General features: G+C 38.6%; 1 protein-coding gene across 3 annotated transcripts; it reads left to right on the plus strand.

The window, feature by feature from the left end:
* On the plus strand, positions 1-27,972 carry LOC122649197 (sterol 3-beta-glucosyltransferase UGT80B1-like). 3 transcript variants are annotated; one of them, XR_006331179.1, is made up of 16 exons: positions 1-154; positions 613-927; positions 982-1,090; positions 5,681-5,829; positions 6,248-6,490; positions 7,376-7,487; positions 12,849-13,019; positions 13,796-13,859; positions 14,248-14,305; positions 14,449-14,626; positions 19,508-19,638; positions 21,533-21,635; positions 23,111-23,187; positions 24,402-24,517; positions 25,626-25,673; positions 25,847-25,932. XR_006331179.1 is itself a non-coding variant. In XM_043842576.1 (16 exons), exons 2-16 carry the CDS (start codon positions 844-846, stop codon positions 27,806-27,808), a joined length of 1,821 nt encoding a protein of 606 aa, XP_043698511.1. In that variant the 5' UTR covers positions 26-154; positions 613-843; the 3' UTR covers positions 27,809-27,972. The 3 variants fall into 3 exon arrangements, 2 of the variants coding, with proteins under 2 accessions (XP_043698511.1, XP_043698510.1); XM_043842576.1 differs by lacking the exon at positions 24,402-24,517 and adding an exon at positions 27,611-27,972 and having other exon boundaries at positions 26-154; positions 7,437-7,494; positions 25,847-25,996; XM_043842575.1 differs by lacking the exon at positions 24,402-24,517 and adding an exon at positions 27,611-27,972 and having other exon boundaries at positions 29-154; positions 25,847-25,996.

Genomic DNA, 27,972 nt, shown 5'->3' on the forward strand with positions numbered 1-27,972 from the left:
CGTTCTTGGATCAAAATCAGGGGAGGATAGGTTCATTGTTCTTCTGCAATATCTATTTCCGATTGTTGTTGTTCTTGGGATCATCGATGGTTACGAATCACGGTTAATTCAAAATTTCGGTTACTGAAGGAGATTCTTGTTGGAACAATCTGAAGTACTTGATGTTCGATTACATTCTTTTTTTTGTGCGTTTTTTGTCGTAGTAATCTTTAGTTCTCGAATTGCTTTCCGGAGACTGTGAACCGAAATTCTTGTTTTTTAGTGTTCGTAGTGCCTTGAACTATTGAGTTTGATGAAGAAAGGTCTTTCAGAGTTTAAGCATTAGTTCTTAGGGTTTTGGCGGTTTAGCAGAAGAGCGCTGAAAGTTTGAAGGTTTGGTTTCGTTTTGTTTTCTCGAGCTTTTTAATGTTCTTTATTACTTAAAAAAAAAGGTTTATCTTTCCAATATATGGACAAAGCCTGTGTCGGTGTGGATCTGCGGTTTCTTTGCTTTCTTCTTCGCGGGGAGGAGCAGTTAAATAGTTTCCTTTGTTCGTGTTGACTTTGGAGTTTGGAGTTGGACTGGCTGAAACCGTGCTTACTCGAACTTCTACTTGTTTGATTGACTGTTAGGTGTAAGATATGAGGTTGGTTACTGGTCCATGAATCGCGAGAAAGAGTTTGGAAGGTCTCTATTTTCAAGTTTCGAGGTCAAGTTCCCATGATTTCTAGGGTTTTGTATTGTCTTAGGCTTTGACCTTCGGATTGTAGTAGCTGAGGAAGTCAGAACTCTTTACCAGAAGGTCATTGGAGTTCCACTCAAGTCCAATTCTGTTGTTGAAGCTACGGTTTTCAGAATATGAAATGGAGCACAATGAAATTGCTCATTCACGGAAAGGCTTAGAAAGTGAAGCTGTTAGCGGCCAGTTAGTGGAGCCTGTCGGGCAAGCTTTTCGTGATGCTTCTATAGAATGGGGAGCCATAATGTCTCCAGAGAAACAGAGCATGCCTGATTCTTCGGATTTGGTGAAAGGAGAAAAAAGTTATTTGCGTTATTCATCTGCTCTGGAAATTTCTCAGTCCAAAGATGGCAGTTCTTCACCACGTAGAAGTAAGTGGTTAAATTCTAAAAACAGGGAGTTGTAGTTTACTTATAATTTATTATGCATCTGTGATCTGTAGAAATTTTGAGGAAAGGAAGGAGTTTGTTTTTATTTTTTTTTGTGTGGATGGGAAAGGAGTAGTTTTTCCTCACTTTATTCGGTACCTTTTTTTTTTCGTTTTCCCTCTTACTTTCCTGTATGCGTAACAGAAATTTGGTTCTTAACCCCCTTCCTCCCCCCCCCAAAAAAAAAAAAAAAAAAAAAAAAAAAGAGTAAAAGAAATTTGGTTTACTTAACAAAATTCATACAAGGAGAATGTTTACGGTGATATTGTGATATAGCTTGTTCACAGTTATTCATCCCAGCAATATACTTGCTGCAACTAAACTAGCAGAACTGGTCAATTATCCCCTGATTTGTTTGGGAAGCTTGATCCATCAGGGCATGGATTTCTAATGGTCAGTCTTGGGATTTTGTTATATTGGTCACAGTGTAAGCACACGAAGAGATGAAAATCCATCTGTTAATTGTCAAGGGGATAAATTATCTGATAGGGTAGATGTGCTTTGCAATTTGAACCTCAATCAAAATACTGAAGTATCTGAAGTATTCATACTATATGGTGATTGGGGGATAGACTTCTTCCATTTCCCATTTCATTCTGTCATGTTATCCTGGTATGTCTTCCCTGGTTTCCCGGGTTGCCGAACTATTAGAACTCAAAAGAGTAATTTCTTTATCACTTTTTTTCTGCAGCTTCCAGGTTCTATGCTTATTAGAGTTAATATTGTTATCATCCAATCCGATACGGGAACATGAATATCCACTTCTGGTGGTGTTTTTACTGCAAGCACGGTTGTGCATTCTGGTTGAACCAGAACAAGAAATTCTTGATAGTCTGGTCCTGAAAAAAAATTGATATCTTCTCTTGGGTAACAGCAAACAACAATTTCAATTTATGGATATCCTGCAGACTAGAGGTTTCCAGTTAGGAAGCCAGTGTCTCTTCTACCACCATGAAGAATTTGCCAGCCACATCTTGATCCATTATCCCTTTTCATTCTCTATGTGGCTCATCTTCTTCAAGATTTTCAATCTCTCTGGCCCTTTCCTAGAAACTTTAGCGCCCTTCTTACTGTTTGGAAGTTGGCTAACCAAAGCCAAAAAGGGTAGCAAACATTTGCATTCATTCCTAATGCAATTATTTGGACTCTGCGGCTTGAACACAACTCCATGATCTTTGAGGACCACTGTACTTCCCTTTGAAACATCTTGAAGTCTGTATGGGACTCCACTACTTATTGGGTTCATGAGAGCAAAGTTTTAGAGGGCCCGTCTAGTATGTTTCTTTGTGAAAATGGTAGTCAGCTGATCATGAAAGTAACCTCCTTTAGTGGCTTTGATCTCTCAGAGAAAGCTTTTCCATTTTGAGTGTTTTTTTTAAGGCTTGTGTCTTATGTAATTCTAGGTCTCAGCCCTTCTCCTTCTTTCCTTTACTAATTCTTAATTTAAAAAAAAAAAAGGGAGGGGTGTTCTTACAACCCAATATACCCGAGTGAACCAAGAAAACGTACTAACTCAAACTCTCTCGCTCTCAAACCGAAAGAAAGGATATTAAACATGTTTAGATATGGTTGGCTGGAAGGATATGTATTAGCCCTCACCTATCCCATATTTTCCTTGTCGTAGGACTGGGAGAGATAAATTGGATGGTTGGTGGTAGTAAGCATAGTTTTCATGGCACAAAAGCGGCCCAAGGTACCATGGTGCCTGGATGATGCCTAGGTGAGTGCCATATTACAGGTATACTTGCCACATTCAGGTATTTTTCCATATCCCAAGCATGTTTTCCATATTATAGGTATATTTGCTTCATGATCTTGGTATGGGGCGCCTTGAAACGTTAGGCATCTGGTCACCTTGGACAGCATGCCTTGTCGCTTGGGTGTTACCTTGACAACTATGATAGTAAGAGCCACTGACCCCCAATCCAAGAGGACTCTGCACTGTTCCATCTAACCTAAACTTTTAGCTTTTACTATTTACTCTGATCAGGCTGAAATTTTTTTGTTTAAGTTGGGGTAGCACCACTTGACATGAGCACGGTCAATTAAATCTGTGTTCAGGTGGTTAACTTTTGGCAGGTGGATTACTTTTTTTGTTCGGTCAATTGACATGAAGCAAATAGCTCATTTATGTATTGAACTTGGTAGACCTGAAATTACCCTATAACCATTCTCTTGCATTTTGATAAATGCTTCTTCTATCACTTCTGTGCTACTTCTGGTCGTTTTGGGTCCATTTGGGGTGCACCAACCCCAACATGGTCCATATATTAAACATGGCATTTCATGCTATTTTTGGGACAATGGGTTCTTTTCCATGTCGTGTTTATATCAAGTCATATATGTTGGTTAAAAAACAGGTTATGTTTGGTTCAATCCAGTTTGTGTTATACTCTTGTCTTGACGGAACATTAAACTGATATGCCACAACCATTGCCACTCTTTAAGTGACCATTTCTAATTTGGTAATTTCATCCTCATTTATCATCGTTTATGGTTGTCTTAGCCATTCACTTCCATGTGGGACTTTGGCATGCTAATGGACCAATATATTGTTGACATGCTACGTTATGTGCTCTATGCTATGCTGCTTTAATTCTGGTTCAAGTATCTATATCTGATTTGGTAGAGAGTGTCAACTTATTTTTTTGGTGGATAAATATATTACCAAACCCTAGAAGGGGGCAGGGGGGGAAGAAAGGGGGGGGGGGGAGATATACAAGGATAAGGGGAGAGGGAAGAAAGGAGGGGGGGGAGAAACAAAATCAGGCCATCCTAGAAAGGGGAGGCCGCAAAAGAGAGAGGTCCAAACCCCAGGTAACAATAGTGTGCCTGTTACTTGGGGTGTCAATAAAAGATCTATGGGGTAAGGTGCTAAGCTTAGAGGAGACATCGAAAGAGATGTCTTTCCAAATCGAGTCAATAGATCTTGATTTGGAAGTCCATCTCCTAAGATTCCTCTCCATCCAAATATGATGAACGGCAGAGCCAAAAACGAGCTTTCCAACCATGTCACAGAGAGTGCTGCCTTTGAAGGCTTTGATCATCCAGAGTCATTCTCTATCAATAGGTTAAGCGATCATCCAGAGTGTCTCTTGCTGCGGGGCCAAATGGATAAGATGGCTTTTTTCCAGATGGTAGATGTAAAGGTACAATGCAGTAGGGGGAGACATGGATGTTTTGGTGAAGGTGGAAGGCTTGGGTTGGGAGGCATAGGTTAAGCGATCTCCAGGTTGTAAGGCTATGACTAGGGATGAGGCCTTTGAACCAGACTAGGTTGTGCCAAGGGAGAGAGGGGGGGGGCTAGGGTTACGAACAAAATTCCATGCCGAATTAAAGCTAAAGCGGCCAGTGGGGGAGGGGAGCCAAACAACTTTATCCGCTAGAGCTGGGGGGGAGGGGGTGAGGGGCGGGAGAGTGGACCAGATCTGAGAGAGGATAGGGATGGGGGGGGGAGAGGGAGGTAACCAAGAGGCAAGAGAGATGATGGAGGATAGGGGGGCAGATTTGGAAATGCCAGAGAAGTAGATCGCTCTAGGACCAAAGAAATTGTAGAGAATTCCAATGGGGTGCTAGGGGTCGAGCCAAAGAGAGGTCAATGATCCATCAACAACGGCCATGGAGGTGGCTCTAAGGGCAAGAGGGCGAAGGAGAAGAATCTTTCGCTAGACCCAGGAGGAGTCAAAGTGGATGGGGACAGTCCAGATGGAATAATTTTTGAGGTGATGGGAATAGACCTAGTTGACCCAGATGGAGTCATGCCTAGAGGAGATTTTCCAGATAAGCTTGAGGATTCCGGCAGTATTGGAATCCCGGATGCGGCAAATGCCTAAGCCCCCTTCAGCCTTAGGAAGGCAAATGGATTTCCAGTTGATTGGATGCAGAATTTTGGAGGCTTCTTTCCCCCTCCAGAGGAAGGCACAAAATAGGTTTTCCATGGCTCTGATAGTGGCTTTGGGGATGCCAAAGATGCCACACCAGTACGTGTCAACTTATTTGGACTCTACATGGAATTTCTTAAAAGTTGGCTATTTATTTAACTAATGCAGAAGAAAATAACTATCATTATGCAATGAGATATGAATCTTATTATGTACCTATGACAAGGCCAAATTGATGTACCAGTGTAATATTTTCTAGTGAAAAGGTTTCAGGGAATTGATAATAAGTTCTAGGAAACAACTGATCCCGTTGAATATCTTACTGCTTCTTTATGATATATTCAATGAGGGACTTTAGGTGCTTTATTCCTATCATTTTTTTTGGTGAATATTATTTGGGATATTTCTTTGAATTAACAGTAATAGTGCTCAACATCCTCCCCCCCCCCAAAAAATAAAGTTTTAGTGCTAACCTTGTAGTTATTATTTTATTGTTTGATCCCATGGCCCAACTTTCATGCTTTTCAATTTACTGGTCCCATTTTATACAGGTTAGGGCATTTTGAAATATAATTTGACAGATTATTTAAAATGGAATAATTATGTACAACTTGTATTATAGAATACTGATACGAAAGAATTTATTTTGAAGTCTTGGAGCACAGTTATACTGCACCCATGGGTGGTCCAAAAGATCTGTCGGCCGAGAAGCTGGATGCTGTATTGTTTAGATCTAAGACTGAGAAAAAGGAAACTCCAAAGCATGACTTGAAATTGGACAGATTGTCAGAACGTGAAAAGGTAAACATCTGAATTGCAATATGTGCATTTATGTATGCAGCTTTTTTGCATCTGAAATTCTGAATTCATGCCTGCTCTTTCATATAAAATAACTATTTAATTCTTAAATCAGAAGGACATGCTATACAGTTTTATTTTCATGATGGGATGAATACGTTTGCGTGAATTCTTGTTGCATCTTGTCATAACTTCATGTTACCTGTGGTGTGTTGTGTGTCTCAATTTTCCTTTCTTTGTCGTCAAGCAAATGCAAAAAATCCAAACTTTCATTTCCTCATCTTTGTCTTCTACCATCACACTATCTAGTTCTTGTTGTCAGGTTATTTGTTTGTAAAACCTTTAACAAAAATTTTATCCTTTTGTTTTCCATATATTACGTGCTTATCTTCTTGATATTTACTAGTTTATTGCTTCTCAGGAAAAATTGATTGCGAACCTATTCAAAATCCAAAATGATGGGACTGTTGAAGTTGATGTGGCTCAAAGTGCACCTGTAGCTTCAGAACTGTTAGAGCTTGATGCTGTTGATCAGACTCCCACTGATGTTGAAGATACCGCTATTGAATTCAATAAATCAATTCCAAGATTGAAAATTGCCATGCTTGTAGTAGGAACAAGAGGAGATGTTCAACCTTTCCTAGCTATGGCAAAGAGACTTCAGGCATGTTTATCATGAATCTTTGTTTTACCTTGCTGAGTTGTTTTTTGACAATCTTTCTCGCAGAATCAGACGTGAATTATTTAGAACTTCTAGTGCACAGTAATGAATTTTAAATGTATTCCTAATTCAAAAGGTTTGTATGTTAAAAATTTTATGCTTTAGGATTGTCAGATGAATATATTGAATGCTAGCTTTATATTGCATTTTACAAATATGCACGGTAACATGAATGATAATTGTGAATCATTTGATTGTCCATTTTTTTTAATTCACTACGACAATCAGAAATTATGGGTAGAATTCATCAGAAAGCATGATGACAGTTTGGCTCCCTTCAAGGAATAGTAGGCCAACATACAACCCCTTGAACCGTGTCTCTATTTATTAATATATTAGTGTAAAGGACAAAAGAGCCTTTAGGTATAGCAATGGGGCAGGTTTTGTACAGGTATCAGCAACGTCATGCCCGACCCTCTTAAAATATTGTGAAACCATACCTGACCTGCCCTGACAAACATCCATGGTCCCCCTTCATTTTACAAGGCAACCGAGCTTGGTACCTTCGGGTGTGACAGGCGTGCGGACACCTGGATTTTTCAAATACCCTTATCCAATAAAGGCCATACCATACCCAAAAACATTGGGGGCTGCTTTACCGGTTCCATTGCCATCCATAAGTGCTTTATACTGGTATATAGTGGGATGGTGGAAGAGGATTTAGTGGGGATGATTTTTAGTGAGCACAAGCACTCACACACAGAGGTAGATACACTTTTGAATATCAGTATAGATAACATAGCAATTGGAGTATATTCTTTTTTATCAGTTTGTAATCGGTGGTATTTAACAACAGTTGGTTTACTGTTAACTCTTATTGAACTGCAGGAATTTGGTCACCATGTTAGATTGGCAACTCATGTTAACTTCCGCACTTTTGTTCGTTCAGCTGGTATTGATTTTTATCCTTTGGGTGGTGATCCTCGGATTTTGGCAGGATGTAAGAGGTCCCTAACGAACATTATTCTTTTCACTTTATTGTCTTAGACTTCTTTGACTGCTAGTCTGGTGAAATTTGATAAGTTGGTTTATTTGACCTTTCTTTTTGGTTTGTCCTCTCCTCCCTCAAACACCTTTTAATCAATATTTTGTAGACAAACCCTTCATAATGTGGACTAGTTATCTTTTTGCATGATATTATGCAAGTCAGACATTAGAGACCCCCCCCCCCACACACACACACACAAAAAAAAAATAATATTGGTTTTAAGGTCTAAATGTATCCAACTAAAGCTAGTTCGATCTACAATGGAAAAATGTTCTATTTCTTTACCCTTAATGGAGGATCACTTAAAGGAAAAAGAGATTGTGAATGAACCTGTTTTTAGTGTCATAAACTGATCCCTAAAGAGTAAAGATTCAAGTGTTCCTTCCTTCCTACGTGCTGCAGTTAATTGTGAGGAGAACCTCTCAGCTATTCTCTCATGAGAACCCGGCTTAGAGTTGTTTCATCCTGATGAGATCAATGAACTTTTTCTTCGGGAGACTGAAGAAACATTACTCCCTAGACCTGCAGCAAATGGTGAAGGGCAGGAACCTCCATGCTGTCTCCTATGAGAATTGAGCTGAGAGGCAGCAAAGAACATAAGAAGGCCAACCATCAATAGATAATCAAAATTTTGCCTCATCACACATGAAAGTTCATATTGGGTAAGTCTTTGTGAATCAGTTGGTATGGATGAACATCTGCTGCTGTTGGAGCCTGTGGTTCAAGTGCTCAACTTAAATTCTACTGAAGTGAGATATATTCATCTAAATGAAGTCGGCTGCAAATCTTGTTTTGGTGGTCAACTCTAATGTCATAGTTGTTGTTAACCCAAAGCCATCCATGGTGATGCAGATTTATCACCAAACTGGGTTTCTTTACTAAGGAATAAGTCTAGGATTGGGTTATATACATATTGGGCCTTTGATCCCATGGGTTTTCTATGTAATATGCCACTTTTATGGGCCTAAAATATGGGTTATTAGGTTGCATACGGGATTAGTTGTTTTAGTTCCATACTTAGTTTTATTTTAATGTTTTTGTTCATAAATTGAACCGGTTCAACCAATGGTTCAATTTAAGTGATTTTAGTAGCTTTCTTTGAAGTATTTGGTGGGGCTAGATTAAGACTCTATTTGAGTCTATTTCAGTTTCCTAGTCAGTTTAAGTTACCTAATAGGTGAAGGATTGGATTAGGCCTCTTTTTTTTAGTGTTGGAGTCTATTTTTGAGTCTTTTATATAAGGTTGTAAGGGGTGTAAGTATCGAATACGAATTTTGATATTAATGAAAAGCTTTTTGCTGCTCTTCTTATCCATTGAAGATTTTTGTCTTGTGTTCGATCAAGGCTAGTGAGATTGGTGTTTGATCCAATCGACACCTTGCAGTGTGAAGCTCGGGTGGTTCATTCAAGCTCTCTTTGTTCTTTTGAAGCCCTACTTCCAAGTTTAATTCAAGTTTTGACTTTTATTCAAGATCTACAATCAAACAAGCTGCTGCCAAGGAAATTCTGCAACAACAGTGAGTTTGAATCATCCCCACCTCCAACAATTCTTCTTCTAATCCTCTCACAGCCCAAACCCTAAATTTCCCTCTTTAGTTTCCAACTTTCCCAAGGTCTAAATTCTGTCCATATCTAACTAACCATAAAAAATTCCCATATTTGGATTGAGTACTCCCCTCCCTCAATAGGACACTCGATCCAAGCTGCTCCTTCATTTGACCATCCTAAACCCTAGGAATCCCTTTTCTCCTCTTTTTCAAAAAACCGAAACCCAAACTCTAACCTTGCTGCCGATTTATTCTAACCTACTTCCATCCATCAAAACTTAACGTAACCTTCACTGATAACTCCCTTACATCAACTTGACCTAACCCTACCATCAAACCCTAATCCTAATTTAGCCAAAAACACCTATTTTGACCTATCCAAACTACCCTGTTCATGGCAAATCTTGGTTATTGGCTTCTAATTGGTCTCCTACCAATCTAGAACTATATTACATGGTCTTATATCACTTCTACCCAGGTCGAAAAGGTGGTTGTTAGGAGCCTTATAAGGGCCTAAAGGATATGATTGGAAAAGGACATGTTTCATCAAGTTTCCCTATCGACAGTGATTGAAATCAGGATGCTTGATCGACATTGGTAGCTGGCTAACTCTGGTAGTCTGGTGTCTCACAAGCAGTAAGGTTTTGGTGAAAAAAAAGGGGGGGGGGTCCATACTCCATTCCATCCTGTCTGCATTAAGCTGCATATAATTCTACTTATTTCTACCCAGTCTCCCCCTCTCTAAGTTTTGAATTATTTCATTCACTTGCAAATCGTGCCCAGTTAAGTTTTTGTCGATCATTTATGAGAGTTTGTTGGGTTTCAACGATCCTATGAATGCTCAGTTTCCCTTCTCTTAAGTTTTGAATTACAACATTCACTTGTAAAAAGTGCCTGTCAAGGATTTATTGATCATTTACAAGAGCTTGTTGGGTTTTGGCCAATCCTATGGCATCTAAATTGGAACATCTTAGGAAGTATCGTATCAGCACTACTGCACTAGGCTACTACCTGAAATGCTGATGCAGTGGAAGTCTTTCAAGTCCTTCGCACTTGCCACCTTAAGAATTTATAAAATGAAATAATCATTTGGGCTACTCAAAATACTGTCCTTATGGAGCCTATGAAAAACTTACGATTATATTTTTCTATGACATGCCTAGTTTTGACAAAATGCATCGGTGAAATCAGCTAGGTGTGGACTTCAAAGAGGGGATTAAATTTTATTGTTTGCAGGAGGTATGTGAAGAGTAATAGGCTGGGTGCTTCTGCAAATGTTATTGCTTGGATGTGTGATTCTAGTGGAACCTCAGGACCAGTACTAAGATGGCTTACCAATGGTTTCTCATCCTAGATTATGTTTTGGGAGTAGTTGTTCCTCTGTGAGGTGTAAATCTTTTGATATTTCATATTTTCTGTTGTTGTACTGCTGGTTTTATCTCCATTTGGAGTTTTATACCACTATTCTTTCATCATCAACGAATTTTACTCATCCGAGTGAGATTTTCCTGGATGGCTCAATTGTTTATAATGTGGCATGTTGAATGGGGCCAGAAATTTTGTGGAGAGGTTGACCCCGAGGTCCCCTGCTCACATGTTTAAGTTTCAGTCCAAATGCAGCTGGCCAAGTGGCAGAATAAAGTAGAAAATCTTGTGTAAAAATGAAATTTGTTAAAAGTGATTGAAAAGAAAGGGAAACTCAAAATACAATAGGATTTGCCAAATCGGGGGGGGGGGGTTGTGTGGAGGGGGGAGGTATATGATCAAGAAAGGAAAGAGGGAGAGGACGGTGTTCTATGATTTCGTGATGGAGGGCATTAGGGTTAGGATCCCGATGTGAATCCTATCTCTGATACCATTTTGAGAATAGGAATAATGGCTTGTGACTTTATGTTCACAGCTCCACTTTATTTATAATGTTATGGAGAACATTCTAGAATAGTTACAAGGACTGAAATACCCTTAGGACAAAAATACCCTTGAACCCATATTACAACAGACACTTTATGGAAATACTTGGTATTTTAATCCCTGTTTCAAGTTTCCTACTTTTAACTCATGCGATTTCTCTCCAATTGATAAGACACACCCCGGTATCCCTGGTATGGCACGCCTGAAAAAAAAATGCTCTATCAACCTGAGATGGGCATACGTCCCAATAATGGTCCACCAGCAGCAGCAGTAGCAGCCCACTGTCACAACCACTGCCACCACCCGGCGGTAACAGCAGCAGAAGAAGGAAGAAGAAGAACTCACCTTGCCTGCAATGGCGACAGCAAAGGCAGAATTCACCTGGCCTGCAGCGGCAACAGCAAATGCAGTAGTGGCGAGGTCAAGATCGGCGGAGAAACCCTCAACCCTATGGCCATGTTACATCTCCCCTTCCTCTTTTATATTTAGGGAAATGCTCCTGTAATCGGTCCACCCATGGAAGCTTCAATGCATGGACAACTAATGTGCCTCATAGAATGATGATTTGGCAAATCCAACCTTTTGAATGGAAGGGCATGGTCTAGACTGGTTACATGCCAATTTTTCGTACAAAACTCAATCATTTTCCATCCATTTATTGACATCATTATCTTGTGTTTTAAGCCATCATTGCCTTGTGTTTATAGCCATCCATTTGTTTTTCAAAATGTAATGAATCTTCAAAGCTTCATACTACCACATGGCCGACTTTTATTGAGTTCCAAATTGACGGGTAACCATGGTATCATGGAGCATACTTGTACACAAAATTTGGGTCCTAACTAATCTTCCACTTGGCGGATATTGGTCCGACCTCCTAACATCCTATTGGTCGGGCCTAATTACTGCTTATTTATAGTGTATTATGCTTCAAAACACAAGTTTGCATGGATCCAAAGCTTATCCATGCATAGTTTAGCATCTCTCTGATACATCTCTTAAAACCATCCTTACAATACACTGAAATTTGAATTAAAACTCTCCCAAGGCTCTCCTCAATCATGACAAAACTGTATGGAGAGTTGTGAATGGTAGAATTTTTTTGACTTATTAGTTCCTTAAATGAGTTTGGATCATAGTTGTCAAGGTGTCACCTAGGCACTGGCATGGTATTCAGGCTCTTTCTTGGGTCTAAAGCGATAGCACGCCTTGTTGACACTTTATGAGTTTACATTGATTTATGTTTATTGATGAATATGCTTTTACATGTTGGTTTTCTCATATTAGGCCATTACTAGCATTATTATATCATATTGCATTGATATAGCCTCTTTGCGAAAGCAGGGGTAAGGCTGCGTACATTATGACCCTCCCTAGAGCCCGCAATGGTGGGAGCCTCGTGCAATAGGTACACCCTTTTTATATTACATATAGTCATATACTGCACGTCTAGGGCCCCTAGGTGACGCCTAGGGGTGCTCCTTGTCGCCTAGGCACCCCTCCAATGCCTTGGGTCTCCTAGTCGCCTTGACAACTATGATTTGGATAGAGATTAGTCCAGTGACTAAAGAACTGTTGTGTTGAATCAAACAAAGTGGGCTGTAGGAGAAATGTTTCTTGAATCTGTTTCAAGTGAATCCAATTAGGTTTGCAAGTGTGAAACTGTCTTTTGAGTTTTTTTTTCCTGGTGCCTGATGGTTTTGCTTTCTGTAATTCAAAAGCATGCATGTAATTGACACTTTTATGTTCTGCTGTTCCTGATCTGTTTCTAACATGTTTAGTACATTGTTGAGTTTGTAAGAACTAAGAACTTTTCCCCGTTGAGACCCAAAACAGATGTGTTTTTGAATTTCAGATATGGCAAGAAATAAGGGTTTTCTTCCTTCTGCACCGGGGGAAATATCTTTGCAGAGAAAGCAATTGAAAGTCATTATTGAGTCACTTCTTCCAGCCTGCACAGAACCAGATATGGACACTGGTGCTCCTTTTAGAGCTCAGGCAATAATTGCAAATCCTCCTGCTTATGGTGAGTTTCTCCCACGTGTTTAAAATTAATTTACAATTTCACCCTTCTCTCTTTTCCCTTCTTTTGTTTCCTTTTCTTTTTTACCCTTCCCGATGAATTATCAAAAATCTCATCATAGCAACAAGAAAAGAAGTTAATCTTATATTTTTCAGCAAAACATTTCCAATTCCTACTTTTGGATTTTTGTTACTACCGATAAGTCGATAACACACTTTATTTAATTTTTTTTATTCAATATTTGTTGCTTTAGCTGATGCATTTATTTTTCTTATGCTTTAGGAAGGAGTCAAATCGTGGAAGCCTTAATATAGACTTCAGTGAAATGTGTCATTGCTTAGATAACATATGTTTGAGATACAAAGAGAATGGATTAGTATACATAGAACTGTGTAATTTTTAAACAATAGCATGGATTGGAAGGTTTTATACCAGAGCATAGATTCATGGACTGCATTTAGGAACCAGTCAAAAGTTCTCATATTCTATAAAGGATGACCTACAATTTGATCAGTAGGGTCAAACTATGAAAGAACAGAGTATGAGTGATCTACTCTCCTATTGTCAAGAGCATCTCAATTTTGTAGAGATTATTTAGGAAATTCCTCACTAGGTTCGGGACCCTGATGTTGAATGAGATATTTTCTCTCTCTATTTGTTCGTGTGAGACATCGTAGACTATCCTGTCGTCTCCCAACCTGCCCTAGCCATTATTTGTATAGAATATCTTTCTTTTGGAGGGCCCGACTAAACATTCTAACATATGCTTGTTCTTGTAGGACATGCACATGTTGCTGAAGCTCTTGGTGTACCCCTCCACATCTTCTTCACAATGCCTTGGACGTGAGTGGAAGTTTTCTTGTGTGATCATTACCTTTTTAAAAAAAAAATACTTACATGATGGTCATTACAAAATTGTATCATGTTTAGTTTGAAATATAAGATGATAAATGTCATTGCTACTTTCTAATTTGATAGCATATTCTATATTTTGCCCAAAAAAATGAACATTCTCATTTAGATCTCCATAGCATGCTGCATTATGTGGAGGTAAGATGAATTTCTTGTGGGAGATAACAAGATAAGTTCATTTTTCATAAATTATGTCAAATAAGTGTCTTTTTTTTCCCCGTGTGTGAAATAGATATCCCCCCCTTTTCATTCTTTTAGTTTCACCTAATTGAGGTTTGAGATAGTGATGCACTTTCTTACTTATATTATATATAGGCAGGCCGACGCATGAATTTCCTCATCCATTGGCACGTGTATCTCAGGTTGCTGGTTATCGGGTATGCTTTGGTTTTCTGTGAACCTATGGAGATTTGTTAATTTTCAATAAATTGAACCTATGGAGATTTGTTAATTTTCAATAAATTGAACATTGGATTTGTTTCATTATCACTTTCTCACATTTCATTCCTTGTGGATCCAGCTTTCATACCTTGTTGTGGATTTATTGATATGGTGGGGTATAAGAGGATTCATTAATGACTTTAGGAAAAGGAAGTTGAAACTTGCCCCTATTGCATACTTCAGTACGTACCACGGATCCATATCTCATTTTCCAACCGGGTATATGTGGAGTCCTCATCTCGTGCCAAAGCCAAATGGTAATGGTCTCCTCATTCTTTCTCAATGTGTGCTAATCACTTTTTCTCATTTCTTTCTAGTTTCCAGAGTCTTTCATTCTGTGAGTTCCACCTGTTGTCTAAGATGGTCTCCTGGGCAATCAGTAATTTACATAGCTTGATGCTGTATAGAAGTAATATGAGTAGATAATACCCATCGGAAAAAAAGAGTAGATAACATATAACCGTTTACAATATTGTAAGCTATACAAAACTGCGTTCATTCAAGTCATCAAAATGGTGGAAATATGTTAAGCGATATTTTTCTTTATTTAAAATTGAGATGTGCATATTGTTATAGTTATTTAAGCAACAATCACCCAAGCTAGTTGACTAGCACCTCTACTACTAGCCATATTCTTTCTTCATTTTAATCGGAAAATTTTTATGAAGGTTATTATTTTAAGGAAACATTGTTATGTTTGGTAACTGTCGTTACATGCCATGTGGCAGGCTTGGATGGTTGCTGGTAGGTCCATGTGATAGAGGACCTCACACCCATCTCACTGGTCAAGTTTCAGATCAAAACAAGTAGGGGAAGTGCCTTAAAAGTGATTTTAAAGTTTCAGAACATTATGCAAATACCAGTTTATGAAACTTTTCTCACTTTTCAAACACTTCCTGTACTTTTTTTTAAAGCTGAAATTTGACCACTGAAATAGATGTTTGGTCATTTATCGTATGGACTTATCTGTCTCCATCCACGTTTGCTACATGGAGAATAGGTATGGAGTATGGATAAAAACATAATAAGCAGTCGTTACAATCATGGTTTAGTGAAATAAAAGGAAATGCAATTAAAGCAACTAAAATGGAAACTTTTGTAATCATTAAGATATTATATTATAATCCCTTAAGGCTCCGTCTGATTGCAAGGGAAATAAATGGAAGGGAAATGAAATTAAAACAAGACTAAAAGGAAAACTTTTGTAATCAATGCCAAAAATGATTGTGTAACTAACCACAAAACATTCCAAATCTGGTTGTTAAATTTTACTACATTTTTCAATCAGATTCCTTGGATTTATAAAGGAAAATAAAAATTCTATTTTAAAAATTCAGTTACCGCATTTGGTAAGATTTAAGGTAATTTCAATCCCTTCCCTTCCATTTACTTGCTACCCGATGGAGCCTCAATATTTCATCAATCAAGTGAAGCTACAGACTGTACCTAGGGACAGAAAATATTTGGATGAAACTGATCTGTTGAACAACATGCCATGTCCATGGCTATTTGTCCAATCAGAACCCTTTCCAAACCCGGATTTCAGATTGTCCAAAAGCATCATATTTAATGCATGTTGATGACACGGTATAATTATTTAGCATAACTTGAAGTATAGTTAATGCGAAAATATACAATTTCAAGGTTTGAACTCAAAACCTAATAGTTGAATAACGAAACTTGCACCAACCGGCCCAGGTGCCTAACCATCCTGAGTCCCCAACCTCCTTGGGGTTGTCAAGAGCAGCACTTCTAATGTCCAACCACCTTGGGATGGCTCCGCCACCACCAGGTTCTTCTCTTCTTACTGGCATTAACCTCCCCCCTCCCCTGTCCTCCCTCCCTGGCCCTATTGCCCCTTCAACCCCACCCTCTGTCCCTGGCTATACCTTCCCCTCTCTCCCGCTAACCTCCCTCCCTCATCCCCATGGCAGAGTGTCTTGGAGTTCTCTTTTTGACTAGGCAAGTCTGCCTTCCGGAGAAGGTCTCTCTCTGCATTATTTCTCTCCTTCCCTTCTCGGTGACTCCATGGTTGCCTTCTGCCCATCTTCTCTTCTGGTGTCTGAAGCAAAAAAATGGCATAATGCTCTTGTTGGTCACTTCGTTGGGAGCAGGCCTTCATTCAACATCGTCAAAATCTCTCTATCCAAACAATGGAAAGTGCATGCATCGATTGAACCATACCTTCTTGATAATGAGTTCTTCATTTTCAAGTTCTCTGATGAAGATGATAAAGCTCATGTTCTTGAAGGAGGCCCTTGGAATGTTGGATGTAAGGTTATTGTTCTCTGGCAATGGGATATATTCTTGAAGCTCAATCGAGTTAGCCTTAGCTCCATCCTCCTTTGGATTTCCCTCCCAAGGCTACTGCTGCACTTTTGGTGTGAAGAAGGGTTAAGCATCATTGGGTCAGTTATTGGGAAACCCCTCTTCTTTGACAAGAGAACCAAAATTATGGACAGATTTGCCTTTGCTTGTATCTGTGTTGAAGTTCCTGCAGACTCTTCGCCCCCTTCCTCCATAACTGTGCTCGATAATGAAGGTCACTCCTTCATCAAAGAAATCTGCTATGACTGGTTCCCTCCCATTGTCTAACCTGCAAGGTCTTTGGGCATGCCTCCAATGCTTTCTGCATCTCAGGCTCTGCTAAGTCCGCTAACCCTAAGGTTGCCTTGCCTCTTCTTCCCGTTGAAAGGCCCACAGTAGCAGTTGACGAAGCCTCCGTCGTTGAGGAGTTGGCCCCATTTCTCAGGAAAAATCTCTTCGATCCACCCTCCTCCGTCTTTGCTACCTAATGCTTCCATTGATCCTCTGAGGTCTCGTAGTCGGGGGAGAAGATAACACTGACGAAATGTCGATCGTCGCCGTGAGCCACCAACTGGTTCTTCCCGAGGCAATGAGGTGGTTGCTACCATTCTACCGCTGGTCCACAGCCCCTCGATCTGGGTCACTATCATGGTTTAAAGTATCGGTTTGTATTGTATCATATCGTATCGGTATTAGTCGACACCGATATGATACATACTGATACGTATTTAAAAAAAAAAAAAATAGTATGTCTCGATTGGTATGGCATTGTATTGGCCGATATGGCCCGATACGATACGAACCGATACTTTCGATACGGACGTTAAAGGGTTCTGTGAGAGTATCGATACGTATCGGCTGATACGGTCGATACTAACCGATACACGTCAATACAACCATTAAAGGTCCATGTGGCTATTAGACTATGATTTTGTTTTTGAGATCAAAGATTGAAGAAGATTTTACAGACAAAGGTAGTTTTCAGAAAAACTTCATATTTGTGTTTAAATCATGGTTTTTAATCCTAGTTTTTTTGCTCTGAATCAATAGATTTAGGTAAAACTAAGTTAGTTGATGCATCAAACTTGATCATTTGCAAGGATTTGTACTCAAATCGATGAAAGTTTCTTGTCTCGTCATAAGTTGTTCTCCATTTTAGTGTTTATCCATGATACATGTTATGTCTTTTTTATGTATATTGTTTTTTGCTCCAAAAATTTATTTCCATGTGTCTCTTGAGGATTAAAATCCTCTCCAATTCCTAACATGTGCAGTGCAGTGCAGTTCAGGGGTGGTATGTTGCCCCACCTGGCAGGCGCAACATCCAACAATTCAAGATCAATTCAGCCAGTTTTTTTTCTTTCTTCTCGAGCTCGGATCGTTGGATGTTGCGCTTGCCAGCTGGCGACATCCCTACCCCGAACTGCACCGCAACTGCACTTTTAGGCAATTGGAAAGAATTTTTTCCGTATCTTGACCATCTCCATGTGTATCTGTAGCGTATTATACGTATCTCTGATACGATACAATTCATCTCTTAAAATTTCCCTTCCGATACTGATACTTTAAACCTTGGCCACTACAGTTCTGCAGGCTTGTCCTCAGACGTCGTTGCAGACAGCTCTCTTCCCGAAATTCTTGATGTTCCTGCCAGCTCCTCGAAAGCCCCATCTGAGACTTCGAATGGTCTCCATCTTTCCTCTATCCATGTCCCTTCCAACCACTCCTCTGCATCTCTTGGCTTCCCATGCTCCCTTCCTTCGAGGTTCGCCTTGCCATATATGAAATCAGGCTGTTAAGCTCCTCTCCCATTCTTTTTAAGGAAGTTAATGAAACTCCCTCCTTGCCAAATCGCATCCTTATTTGAGCAGCCAGTGTTTCCAGTTACCCTATGGAGCTGCCCTTGTTTCCCTTCCAAAATCCATAGGTTTACTCTATTCTAGCATCCAACAGCTGGCAAACTTTTCCATCTTCCAATGAAGCTTCTGTTTTTCATTTCAATTGGACCTTGTTGGTAGGGTTGCAACTTGAGGTGGACCAACTCAAGCCAAGCTTGGCCTGCCCAATTTTTGTTGGGCTGGGTTGGTATATGTAGCATGTGGCACAGGCTAGGATTGAGAAATCCCAACCTGTGGCAGGCCAGGTAGGTTAGGTTTGAGGCCTAGGGAAATCTGTGTGTAAGTATGTGTATTGGGGACGGAGGCCAATCTGTGGTGTTCATCTGCAGGTGATTCATGTTGCAATTCAGGCTCAGCCAGCCCAAAGCCGAGTTTTTTGGACCAGCTCAGTATTTGTTTGCCTTAAAAGCTTTAATATGTGGATAATTTGACATATATTAAATATAGTAAACATAATGATACAAGTTTTGGCATGGTAACAACTCATGTACATATTTGTCACGCGTCTAGGCGATCCAGGGGTTGGCGGGGGCCTGGAAGCAAGGTGAAACCAACAAGGCGACCAAGGCGTTCGCCTAGGCGATGCCTTGGCAATTATGCTCGTGTCTTTGGTGAAACAGAAGGTTAATTGTTCAAGTCTTGTTATTGACATGTGGAAATTAGTTGTTCGATATTTGTGCAAAATATATTATCTATAAGAATTAGTTGTGTTCCTGTTGGTCAATGGTCCAACTGCTTGGGTTAAGGGTTCAACCACCATAGTGGCAGGTTCAGACTGTCTGCTTAATCAACGTCTGTGGTCATAAGGTTGACCTACCTGTTTTGGGACCTGGGGGGTTGGCTATCTTATTTTCAACTTTTGTTGGAAATGTTTATATTTCATATGTTGGGACTTGGGACTGATTGGAAGGATTGAACTTGATGAATGTGCAGATTGGGGCCCATTAGTTGATGTCGTTGGCTTCTGTTTCTTAAACCTTGGGGCAAAATACCAACCTCAAAAAGAGTTCACACAATGGCTTGAAGATGGATCAAAACCTATATATATAGGGTTTGGCAGCATGGTATGGCCTCTTTCTACAAATTATAATCCAAATCTGATTTTTAAACGTTTAAAGCATGGTTTCTGTGACTCTGGGTAACTTATCATTGCAAATAAGATTCCTCACCTTTCTGCTGTTGATTCAAGTAGATTCCTAGTTTGTTTTTGCCTTTTTTTTTTAAAAAAAAAAAACATTTTGAGTGTTAGTAACAGAAAGTTTTGTTACTTTTTCTATTCCCTAACTTCTTCTGAGCATTACCATCTTTGATTTTTCCAATTGATACCCTCTATATTGTCCAAGACATGCTTGCTGGAAACTTTTCAAATTTGGGTTTAAATATAACATCTGAAAATGTTGGGGTAACCATAATTTCACTAACATCCATATGTTTAGGAGGTAATCTGAAATTGCAGAGTTCAATGGCAAATGGAGTGTCCAGCTGAAGGTTTTGGAACAGAATGATAACACGAATGAAGTATCTGATTGGGTTGATTGAGGTTTTAGATAGGGTGGGGAAAATGGAAAATTTATTGATTTTCAGACCCTGTCAATCGATTCAACAGTCTAAAAGCATCTCAACAGATGAAAGTTGCAATCATCATAGTGCATTCTTCTAAATAATTATGGAGACTGGGTTTTGTAAAAATGCTGAACTCCCCTTTAATTTGAATATTATAAAGATATTATTTTGAGCGTCTGGATATAAAAAAGCGAGGATTCTCCAATTTTAAATCTTAATAGAGGGGTAAACGAGTCCAGTATGTGATCAAACTAAGGAGCAGGATTGAACAATGTCATATTCACAAAAACAGTAGACTCTAGGAGAGTATGAGCAGATCTCAATATTCACGTGATAAAAAGGAGAGAGAGGGTCTAAATTTATCTTGTTTCCAGTATGCAATATGGAAATCTAGGATCTCTATTCTAGACAAAGGGATCTAGTTCTTCATTCTCAAATTGATGTGATCACCTTCTCATGGTCATATGTGGACTCATTACACATGAATTTGATACTGTGTACATAGGCCCTAGAATCCTTACATTTTAGGTTCGTTTGTTCAAGAACTAAATGCCTATCTAATGCTATTTTAGCTTTAGAAACATGATGGATCCCTTACTGTGCTAACCAATGATCTGTAACCGGGCCCTTAGTGTAACCCATTTTAACTTCGGAGTGCCAGGTGATGGGTCACTGCATCACCTCGGAAGCGGACTCAAGGGAAGTTTTCATTTAATGGTGTCTACTTGCGTGTGTATCTTTTGGTGCATACAACTTTTACCCCCACCCCTTCTCTTCCCCCTCCCCCCAAAAAAAAAAGAAGAAGCAAACCCAACGTAACCCAAGTGTTTAAGTAAAACTTTTGACAGTTAAATAAATCACTAATTGATTTTATTAATGTGCAATAGCAGATCAATTGTCCCAGTTTAGTGATTTAACCCTCCAATTATTATAATCTCTAAATTTCTCAGTAGGTTTGCAACAAAATCAAGTTTAAGGGCTGATGTAGCTTCATTCATGTGTATTAGAAGTACACATCATTCTCCAAAAATATTGGTGCTTATTAATTGTCATTCAAGAAAATTAATGCAGATGATTGAGGCAGCAATTTGCATCTACAAGTGAATAACTGATGGAAGAATTGTATGTAGTTATGTAGTAGTGTGGGCCTCATATTATAATCCTAAACCATTATGAGCATATGTGCATTTACTTAGAATTTTGTAGCTGAAAATATATTTTGTTTTGTTTCAAACCGTTATGAACTTATGTGCATTTACTTAGAATTTTGTGGTCCATGTTCTGATTCGTATAGATTTTATTAGAAATATGATGTGTAGACATTATACTGTATGTATTTTAAACACTCTAATATAATTATTTTGTAGCTGAAAATGCATTTTGTTTTGTTTCAAGCCTCTTGAAGATGCACGGATGACAACGAATGTTATTTTGGAAGCATTGAAAGATACTGGACAGAGGGGGATAATTGGCCGGGGTTGGGGTGATCTTGGCATTCGTAAGTGTCCAACCCTTGCTTAACATCCGAGGAGTCAGTATTATTCTTCTGTTGAGGTCCTTCTTGAGCACACAATACTGGACCTTTTAACTTCCATTACTAGTTCTTCCATCCCCAATGCAGCCCCCTACCCCCTCCCTCTCTCTCTCTCTCTCATGTTTGCTTCTACCTGAATATATAAATTTTTGTTTATCAAGATAATGGTTGAACTGCACATCTACACCTATATTAACATTATTTAATCATGTCCTCCACATTATTTGTTCTACGCGTGATTTTCATTTCAGAGCTTACTATTTCTTTTTCTTTTTCTTTTGTACAATTTAAACATATTATTTAGTGTTTTTTCATCTTATGTCTCTTTTACCTGCTCCTATAATATGTTTAATTAAATGTTTGATATGCATGAATACAATTTATACCTAGCTATCTTGTTTTTACATAGGTTTTTTCTTTCTTTTTCTCCCCCCCCCTTTTAAACCAGACTGGAGGCTGGATCATTGGGGCCCAGCTGTTAGTGGTCTCAATCCAATTTCTGTTCCAAACAGTCCAGATGGTTTGAAGGTTGTCTGAAATATTATTGGAAATCAAAATTATTATATATGACATGTATTTGTCATAATGGCTAACGGTAAAGTCTCTTCTACGTTAGTATCCAAAAGGGGAAATAACATCTCTTCTACATTGATAAAGAGGTCTTTAGTTCGAGTCTCACTCAGTTGATTAATTTATTTGGATTTTGTTTTTCTAAAATGTTACACATCATAGTTATTGTCCATGATCCAGCATTTTTAACAACTGGATTGAATAGTCTGAGAAATCTGACCATCCAACCGGGCAGTCTGCTCACCAAGTTAGTTCAAGGATTTTAATTTAAAATTTTCTTTGCATGGGTTTGTCCTGGAAAACAGAGCCTTTAGAAAAGATGATTGGAGTGAGTGTGTACTACTTACGACCCTGGCAGTTGAATTGGGGAACTTCCAGTCGGGGCCATGCTCTATATATGTATTGGGGAAATCTAAATGTAACCAATGCTTAGTTATGTTCGGCCATCACCAAGTCAAACTCTCTATCAAGTGGCAACATAGGTACGTCCATGTGACAGAGGACTACATTCATCTTACCTGTCACTTTCATCACCCAACAAGTTAAGGAAGTGCCTCCAAAGTGAGTCCAAATTGACCGAAAATTGCAATGGTGCCATTAGATTTAGTTAATATATAAATGACATTCTTGTAAGTTGTAATTTTCTTAAACTTCAATCTCACTTTTTAATCACTTCCCATGCTTTTTTCAAGTTTAAATTTGACCAATGAGATGGGTACTCCTCCATGTTGGCCTTGTGATGGGTTAAATGTGACAAAGATTGGTTACAACTACTCTAAACAGTATTTTTATTGCTTGGTTATCTTGAATTCAAATGCTGACTTCTTCCTGGAACAAGTTTTACTTCTAATGTACTCTGTAATTTGCAGTTTTAGAAGCTCCTGAAAATGTATTCCTTCTTGAGGATTGCCCGCATGACTGGTTGTTTCCTCAGTGCTCTGCCGTGGTGAGTTACTTCTTGTTTCCACTTGTATAATATATTATGAATTGGATTACTGATGAACAGGTTTATTGAAGTGTGGTAGATTAAATAATAGTAGTAGTACTCCATTCTTATGCTGCTTAACAAAATCTCATCTTTATGGTCTGTCATCTTGCTTTTGAATTGCTTAGAAGTCTCAACCTTGGTGATGGTTTAAAAAGTTAATTCAACCTATTGAAACCTAGGCCTTTTTAAAGGGAAACTGAAGGAAAAACCACCTTCGGGCTTCTAATCCGAGCAATCAAAAAGTCTCTTTGGAATTCTACAGCCCAAGACAATGGAAATTCTAATTTTTTTTGTTAAGGACCTTTGGGACTCTTGGTGAATATTTTCAAAAAAGGACCAGAGGGCTGTATTGTTCTGTCCAGTGTTTGACAGTTTGAAGCAAGAAACAACAAAATGCTGGAAGAATACCATATGTTAGTTAAAATTAAAATGAGTGGTTGTACTATTGCTTCTGATATTATGATACTTATGAATAAAAGTCTTACTGATTCTTTTAGCTAATTGTTTCAAGCGCCCTTTTCTATGGGAGCACAGGTGATGCAGTTGCGAAGCACGAGAGAGAAGAGCTTGATTCAAGCCTATTGGTTGAAGTTTCCTAATGCTATTAGGAGTCCATGTTCTATTCTGGTCGTGGGGTTATGTTTGATATTGTTTTTAATTTCTGATTGTAATTAGTATTATTATTGTTATTGCTGTATTAGGAGTTGTTAGATTCCAGTCCATATTTTGATTCCTTGTTAGAGGCCTAGGTGGATAAGAACTACCATTACAGCAGGTTGATAGTGTTGGAAGTTATTTTGTTGTTTTGTAATTCTGTTTTCAGTTTTAGTCCAGGATTGAGCCCTAGAGTCAAACATAACCTCAGTCCTGAGTTGGTCTTTTTAATATTTATAAATAAATTGGTCTTTCATTTTTCATTTTCATTTTCCATTTTCATTTTCCATTACCCACTTTTCTTATTCCATTTCTTCATTCCTCTTACTTTCCTTTCCCTTTGTGAGGACCTCAGTTTTCTCTATTTTATTTTGAATGGATCCATGTAGCTGACCTCATTTAGTTGGGATAAGGCTGAGTTGTTGTTGTATAAATGGATGTAAAGGCTCACTGCTTTCCCCAAGATTTTGAAGTAATACAGACATTTCAGTCTTTCTGAAATTTAGCTGTGGATTCAGTGCCAGTCTGAGTGGATTTCTCTGGTGATGCTTGGTGGATTCCAAGTGAAGGTTCAAGTGGATTCCTGGCCTGTTCTATTAATTCTTCTATTCTAATTTTTTCTACTAGTTAACAGGTCAGTAATTTTCTAATTTCTAGAACCTGTGACTCCACTGTTTTCTGCCAGATTTTAGGTTGTTTTCCCAGTTCATATCCCTTTCATTCTTGGATAATTTAGACTCAAAATTCACATATTAGCTTCTGGTCATATCCCATCTGGATTTCTGGTTTTGTTTCTTAAACATTACTGGTTGATATATCAGTTCTAGTTCAGCTACTTGGTTCTTCTAGTATCAGTAGGATTTCTCTACAGTTTCTTTTTCTGTTATCCAATCTCTATCAAACTTTGCAGATCTATTTCTCTACTGTTCTGTTGTCCTCTATTTTGTGATCCTGCTATTACTAGTCTCTTTCTAGAATTCTGGTTTGGGATTTGTCTTCATTAACAGATCCTTGGTTTGATGTTATGACAATCTGGTTCTGGCAATTAGAACATTCCAATGTCAGAACTGGACAGCATGTTGGCTGGTCAATAGCTGTTGGCATTGACATAGTATACAATTAGGACACAGGACTGTCGTCTATCCTTTAGATTTCTAGTCTAAAGAGTCAAATCATATGGTCCAAAATACTCCACAATAATTTCTATTCTACGTTCTGCCAATATGTGGAAGACTACAAAGTGTATGCTAAAACTCTCGGAGGGACTCCCCGGAACTTTTTTTGAACAATTTGAATATCTATGTGGATCTTCAAAATGAAAAAGAAAAAAAAAAAGAGGAGTTCCTACCGAAATAATTTTAAAACGTAGTATAACTTTTAATAGAAATGCAAAAATATTCCAAAATAAGATTTTCTGTCAGACTGTAACCCTATTTGTACCCATGCTTCACTCAAGTTACATGATCTTGGTTTAATTGGAAGGTGACCAATTACCCTTTATAATGACACCAAGATGAAATTGGGTGAGATTTGTTCTGAAGAACTTTTGCTACTAGTGACGGGATTGTGGCTCAGAACCCTGGTCTTGTTTATGGTTTTGTGGTTCATCACAAATTACACACATTACTTGGTTCTCTCTCTTCATGGCAGTTTTGCTATCACTTTCATTGTTGGATGATGATTCCCACTGTTGAATTCTCAGACAAAGTCTCTTATGGGTACTGTTTACTTTCAAATTACAGGTTCATCATGGTGGTGCTGGTACAACAGCCACGGGACTAAGGGCTGGGGTAATATTTTTTTCTTTAAAGTCCATCCGTTTAAAGCATTGATTTCTTTCACTTATGGAATTACACGAGTAAATTAATATAATCTACGTTCTGTTAGCTCATTTTCTTAAAACTTGTTTTATGACTATGCATAGTTGGTTTATGTAATGCCTAATTTGTGAACTATGATATAGTGTCCGACAACAATTGTACCATTCTTTGGAGATCAGTTCTTCTGGGGTGATAGAGTACATCAAATAGGAATTGGACCAGCACCAATACCTATATCCGAGCTCACTGTTGAATCTCTTTCAAGTGCTATAACATTTATGCTTCAGCCAGAGGTAATTTGATCTACATATCTGTGCCATCTCATGCTAGTAGTTAAACTGTGTTAAGATGGATCACTTATGCCCTCTCACAAGTCTCTGGTCATCTGTCTGATATTTCGAATATAATCTTGCAATGTGATGACGGATCCCCCCCCCCCCCTTTTTAACTTTGATTGGCTAGGTCGTGTGAATTAATCAAATTGGAAATGTGACCTGGAAGGTTCTCATTGTATCTCACCCCCCTCTCCCTCTTTTTGCATTTTTGAAATCTTCTTAGATTTTGACAGATAGATTCAGGTGTTTCTAAATGTTGAATGGAAGTTTGATGTTACTGCAGTAGCAGTACATCAATTAAAGAAGCAAGACAAACAAAAAGAATAGGAACTCTAACAGAGGACAACTGTTGAGATTTCAGGGTGGTACATGCATTTTTACTTTTTTACGTGGTCCCTTTCAAGCACCTGTCAAGAATTTCTCTGTGCATCTTTCCATCCGTAACAAGTTTGCCTTCAGCTTGGCTTTTAAGTGTTGGTTAGGTTGTCTCAAGATGTCTTTTTGGGACTTGAAACAAGTAATTTTTGTGGTTTTGTATGTCCATAAAGTGTAAAAAGTAGAGAGTTCGATTTATTTTTATTTGGAAACCTCATCTTTGTTATATTAGGTTTGGGGTACTTCACGTTTCATAAATATTATGTTTGAGGTATCTCAAGTTTCTTAATATTATGTTTGGGGATACCTTTTTTTTATATATATTTTCAATCTCATCCATCGATATTATGTTTGGCGATACTTTTTTCCTGTCCTTCGGCAGATCTTCCACGACACCCACCCACTTTGCGAAAGAGAGAAAGAAGGGGGTGAGAATAAACCAAATCATTTTATTGTATCCTTTCTCTAGATCAAACCACTTCCCTATTGGAGGGGGGGGGGGAGAAGTTTCTAAAGGTTGTGGAAGGGGAAAAGTTGGAAATATGAAAGAAGGTACCCCAAACATAGTATTTCAAATTTGAGGTACGGGTGGGTCTCTGTGCACTGGTAATGTTGCTCCATTGTGATCTAGTGGTCGCAAGTTTGATTCGGAAAACAGCCTCTACGAAGCGTGGGTAAGGCTGTGTACATTATGACCCTCCCCAAACCTCGCAGTGGGGGGAGCCTCGTGCACTAGGTATGCCCTCAAGCGTAATTTCTCTAAACGTTGGGTACCCCAAAGTGTAATGTACCCATTATATTTTATTTTGTTATCCTTCATGGTAAAAAAAAAAGATTTTTCATAGCGTTTTAAGTTTAGGATCAAGCAGATTAAGAAAGTTTCTTGCACTTGAACTGTAATTCCTTGAGTCTTGGGTCGTGTGTGCTGTGGTTTATGAAAAAATACCAACCAGGACAAAAATATATCATACCTATAAAATCTCTTTGTTAAGGTCTTACTGAGTAAATTTGGCGTAAAAGAAGGTAGAACCTCCTCTCTCTCTCTTGATGTGAACATTGGATCCCCAACTTCATAATGCTTAGTTCACATGGCATTGCTGTGGTAGATGGCACATTATATTTTTCTGCATTTGATACATGGTAGGACATTGCACAATAAGAGGTCCTTGATTCATTGATGATATTTGAACCTTCCAGGTGAAGGCACAAGCAATGGAATTAGCAAAAAAGATGGAGAATGAAGATGGTGTTGTAGCAGCGGTTGATGCATTTCACCGTCATTTGCCTGAGGAGCTACCGATGCCTACTTCATCCTTGGAAGAGATTGACCAACCAAACCCAATACAATGGTTATTTCAGCAAATTGCGAAAATTTGCTGTCTTCCCTGTTCGTGATAGCATCTTTTCTTTCCTTTTTCTCTTTTCAGTTAGATGTTTACATGTATAGAAATTCGTTTATTGTTCATCAGGGGCATGTAGTCTTCCATTCATTTAATTGATGATGCTCCTTTAGATTGTAACAAAATAAAAGTAATATTACACATTAGTATTGATTTCTT

This window comes from Telopea speciosissima, chromosome 1 (genome assembly GCF_018873765.1).
Source record: "Telopea speciosissima isolate NSW1024214 ecotype Mountain lineage chromosome 1, Tspe_v1, whole genome shotgun sequence".
NCBI classification, from domain to species: Eukaryota; Viridiplantae; Streptophyta; class Magnoliopsida; order Proteales; family Proteaceae; genus Telopea; species Telopea speciosissima.

What these genes read in the sequence shown, in the direction of transcription:
- LOC122649197 (XM_043842575.1), top strand. Translation starts at nt 844, where the DNA reads ATGGAGCACAATGAAATTGCTCATTCACGGAAAGGCTTAGAAAGTGAA. An exon ending in GATTGTCAGAACGTGAAAAG is followed by an intron (nt 5,830 to 6,247) that starts GTAAACATCTGA and finishes ATTGCTTCTCAG; the next exon opens with GAAAAATTGATTGCGAACCT. An exon ending in TTCCTCAGTGCTCTGCCGTG is followed by an intron (nt 23,188 to 25,625) that starts GTGAGTTACTTC and finishes TTCAAATTACAG; the next exon opens with GTTCATCATGGTGGTGCTGG.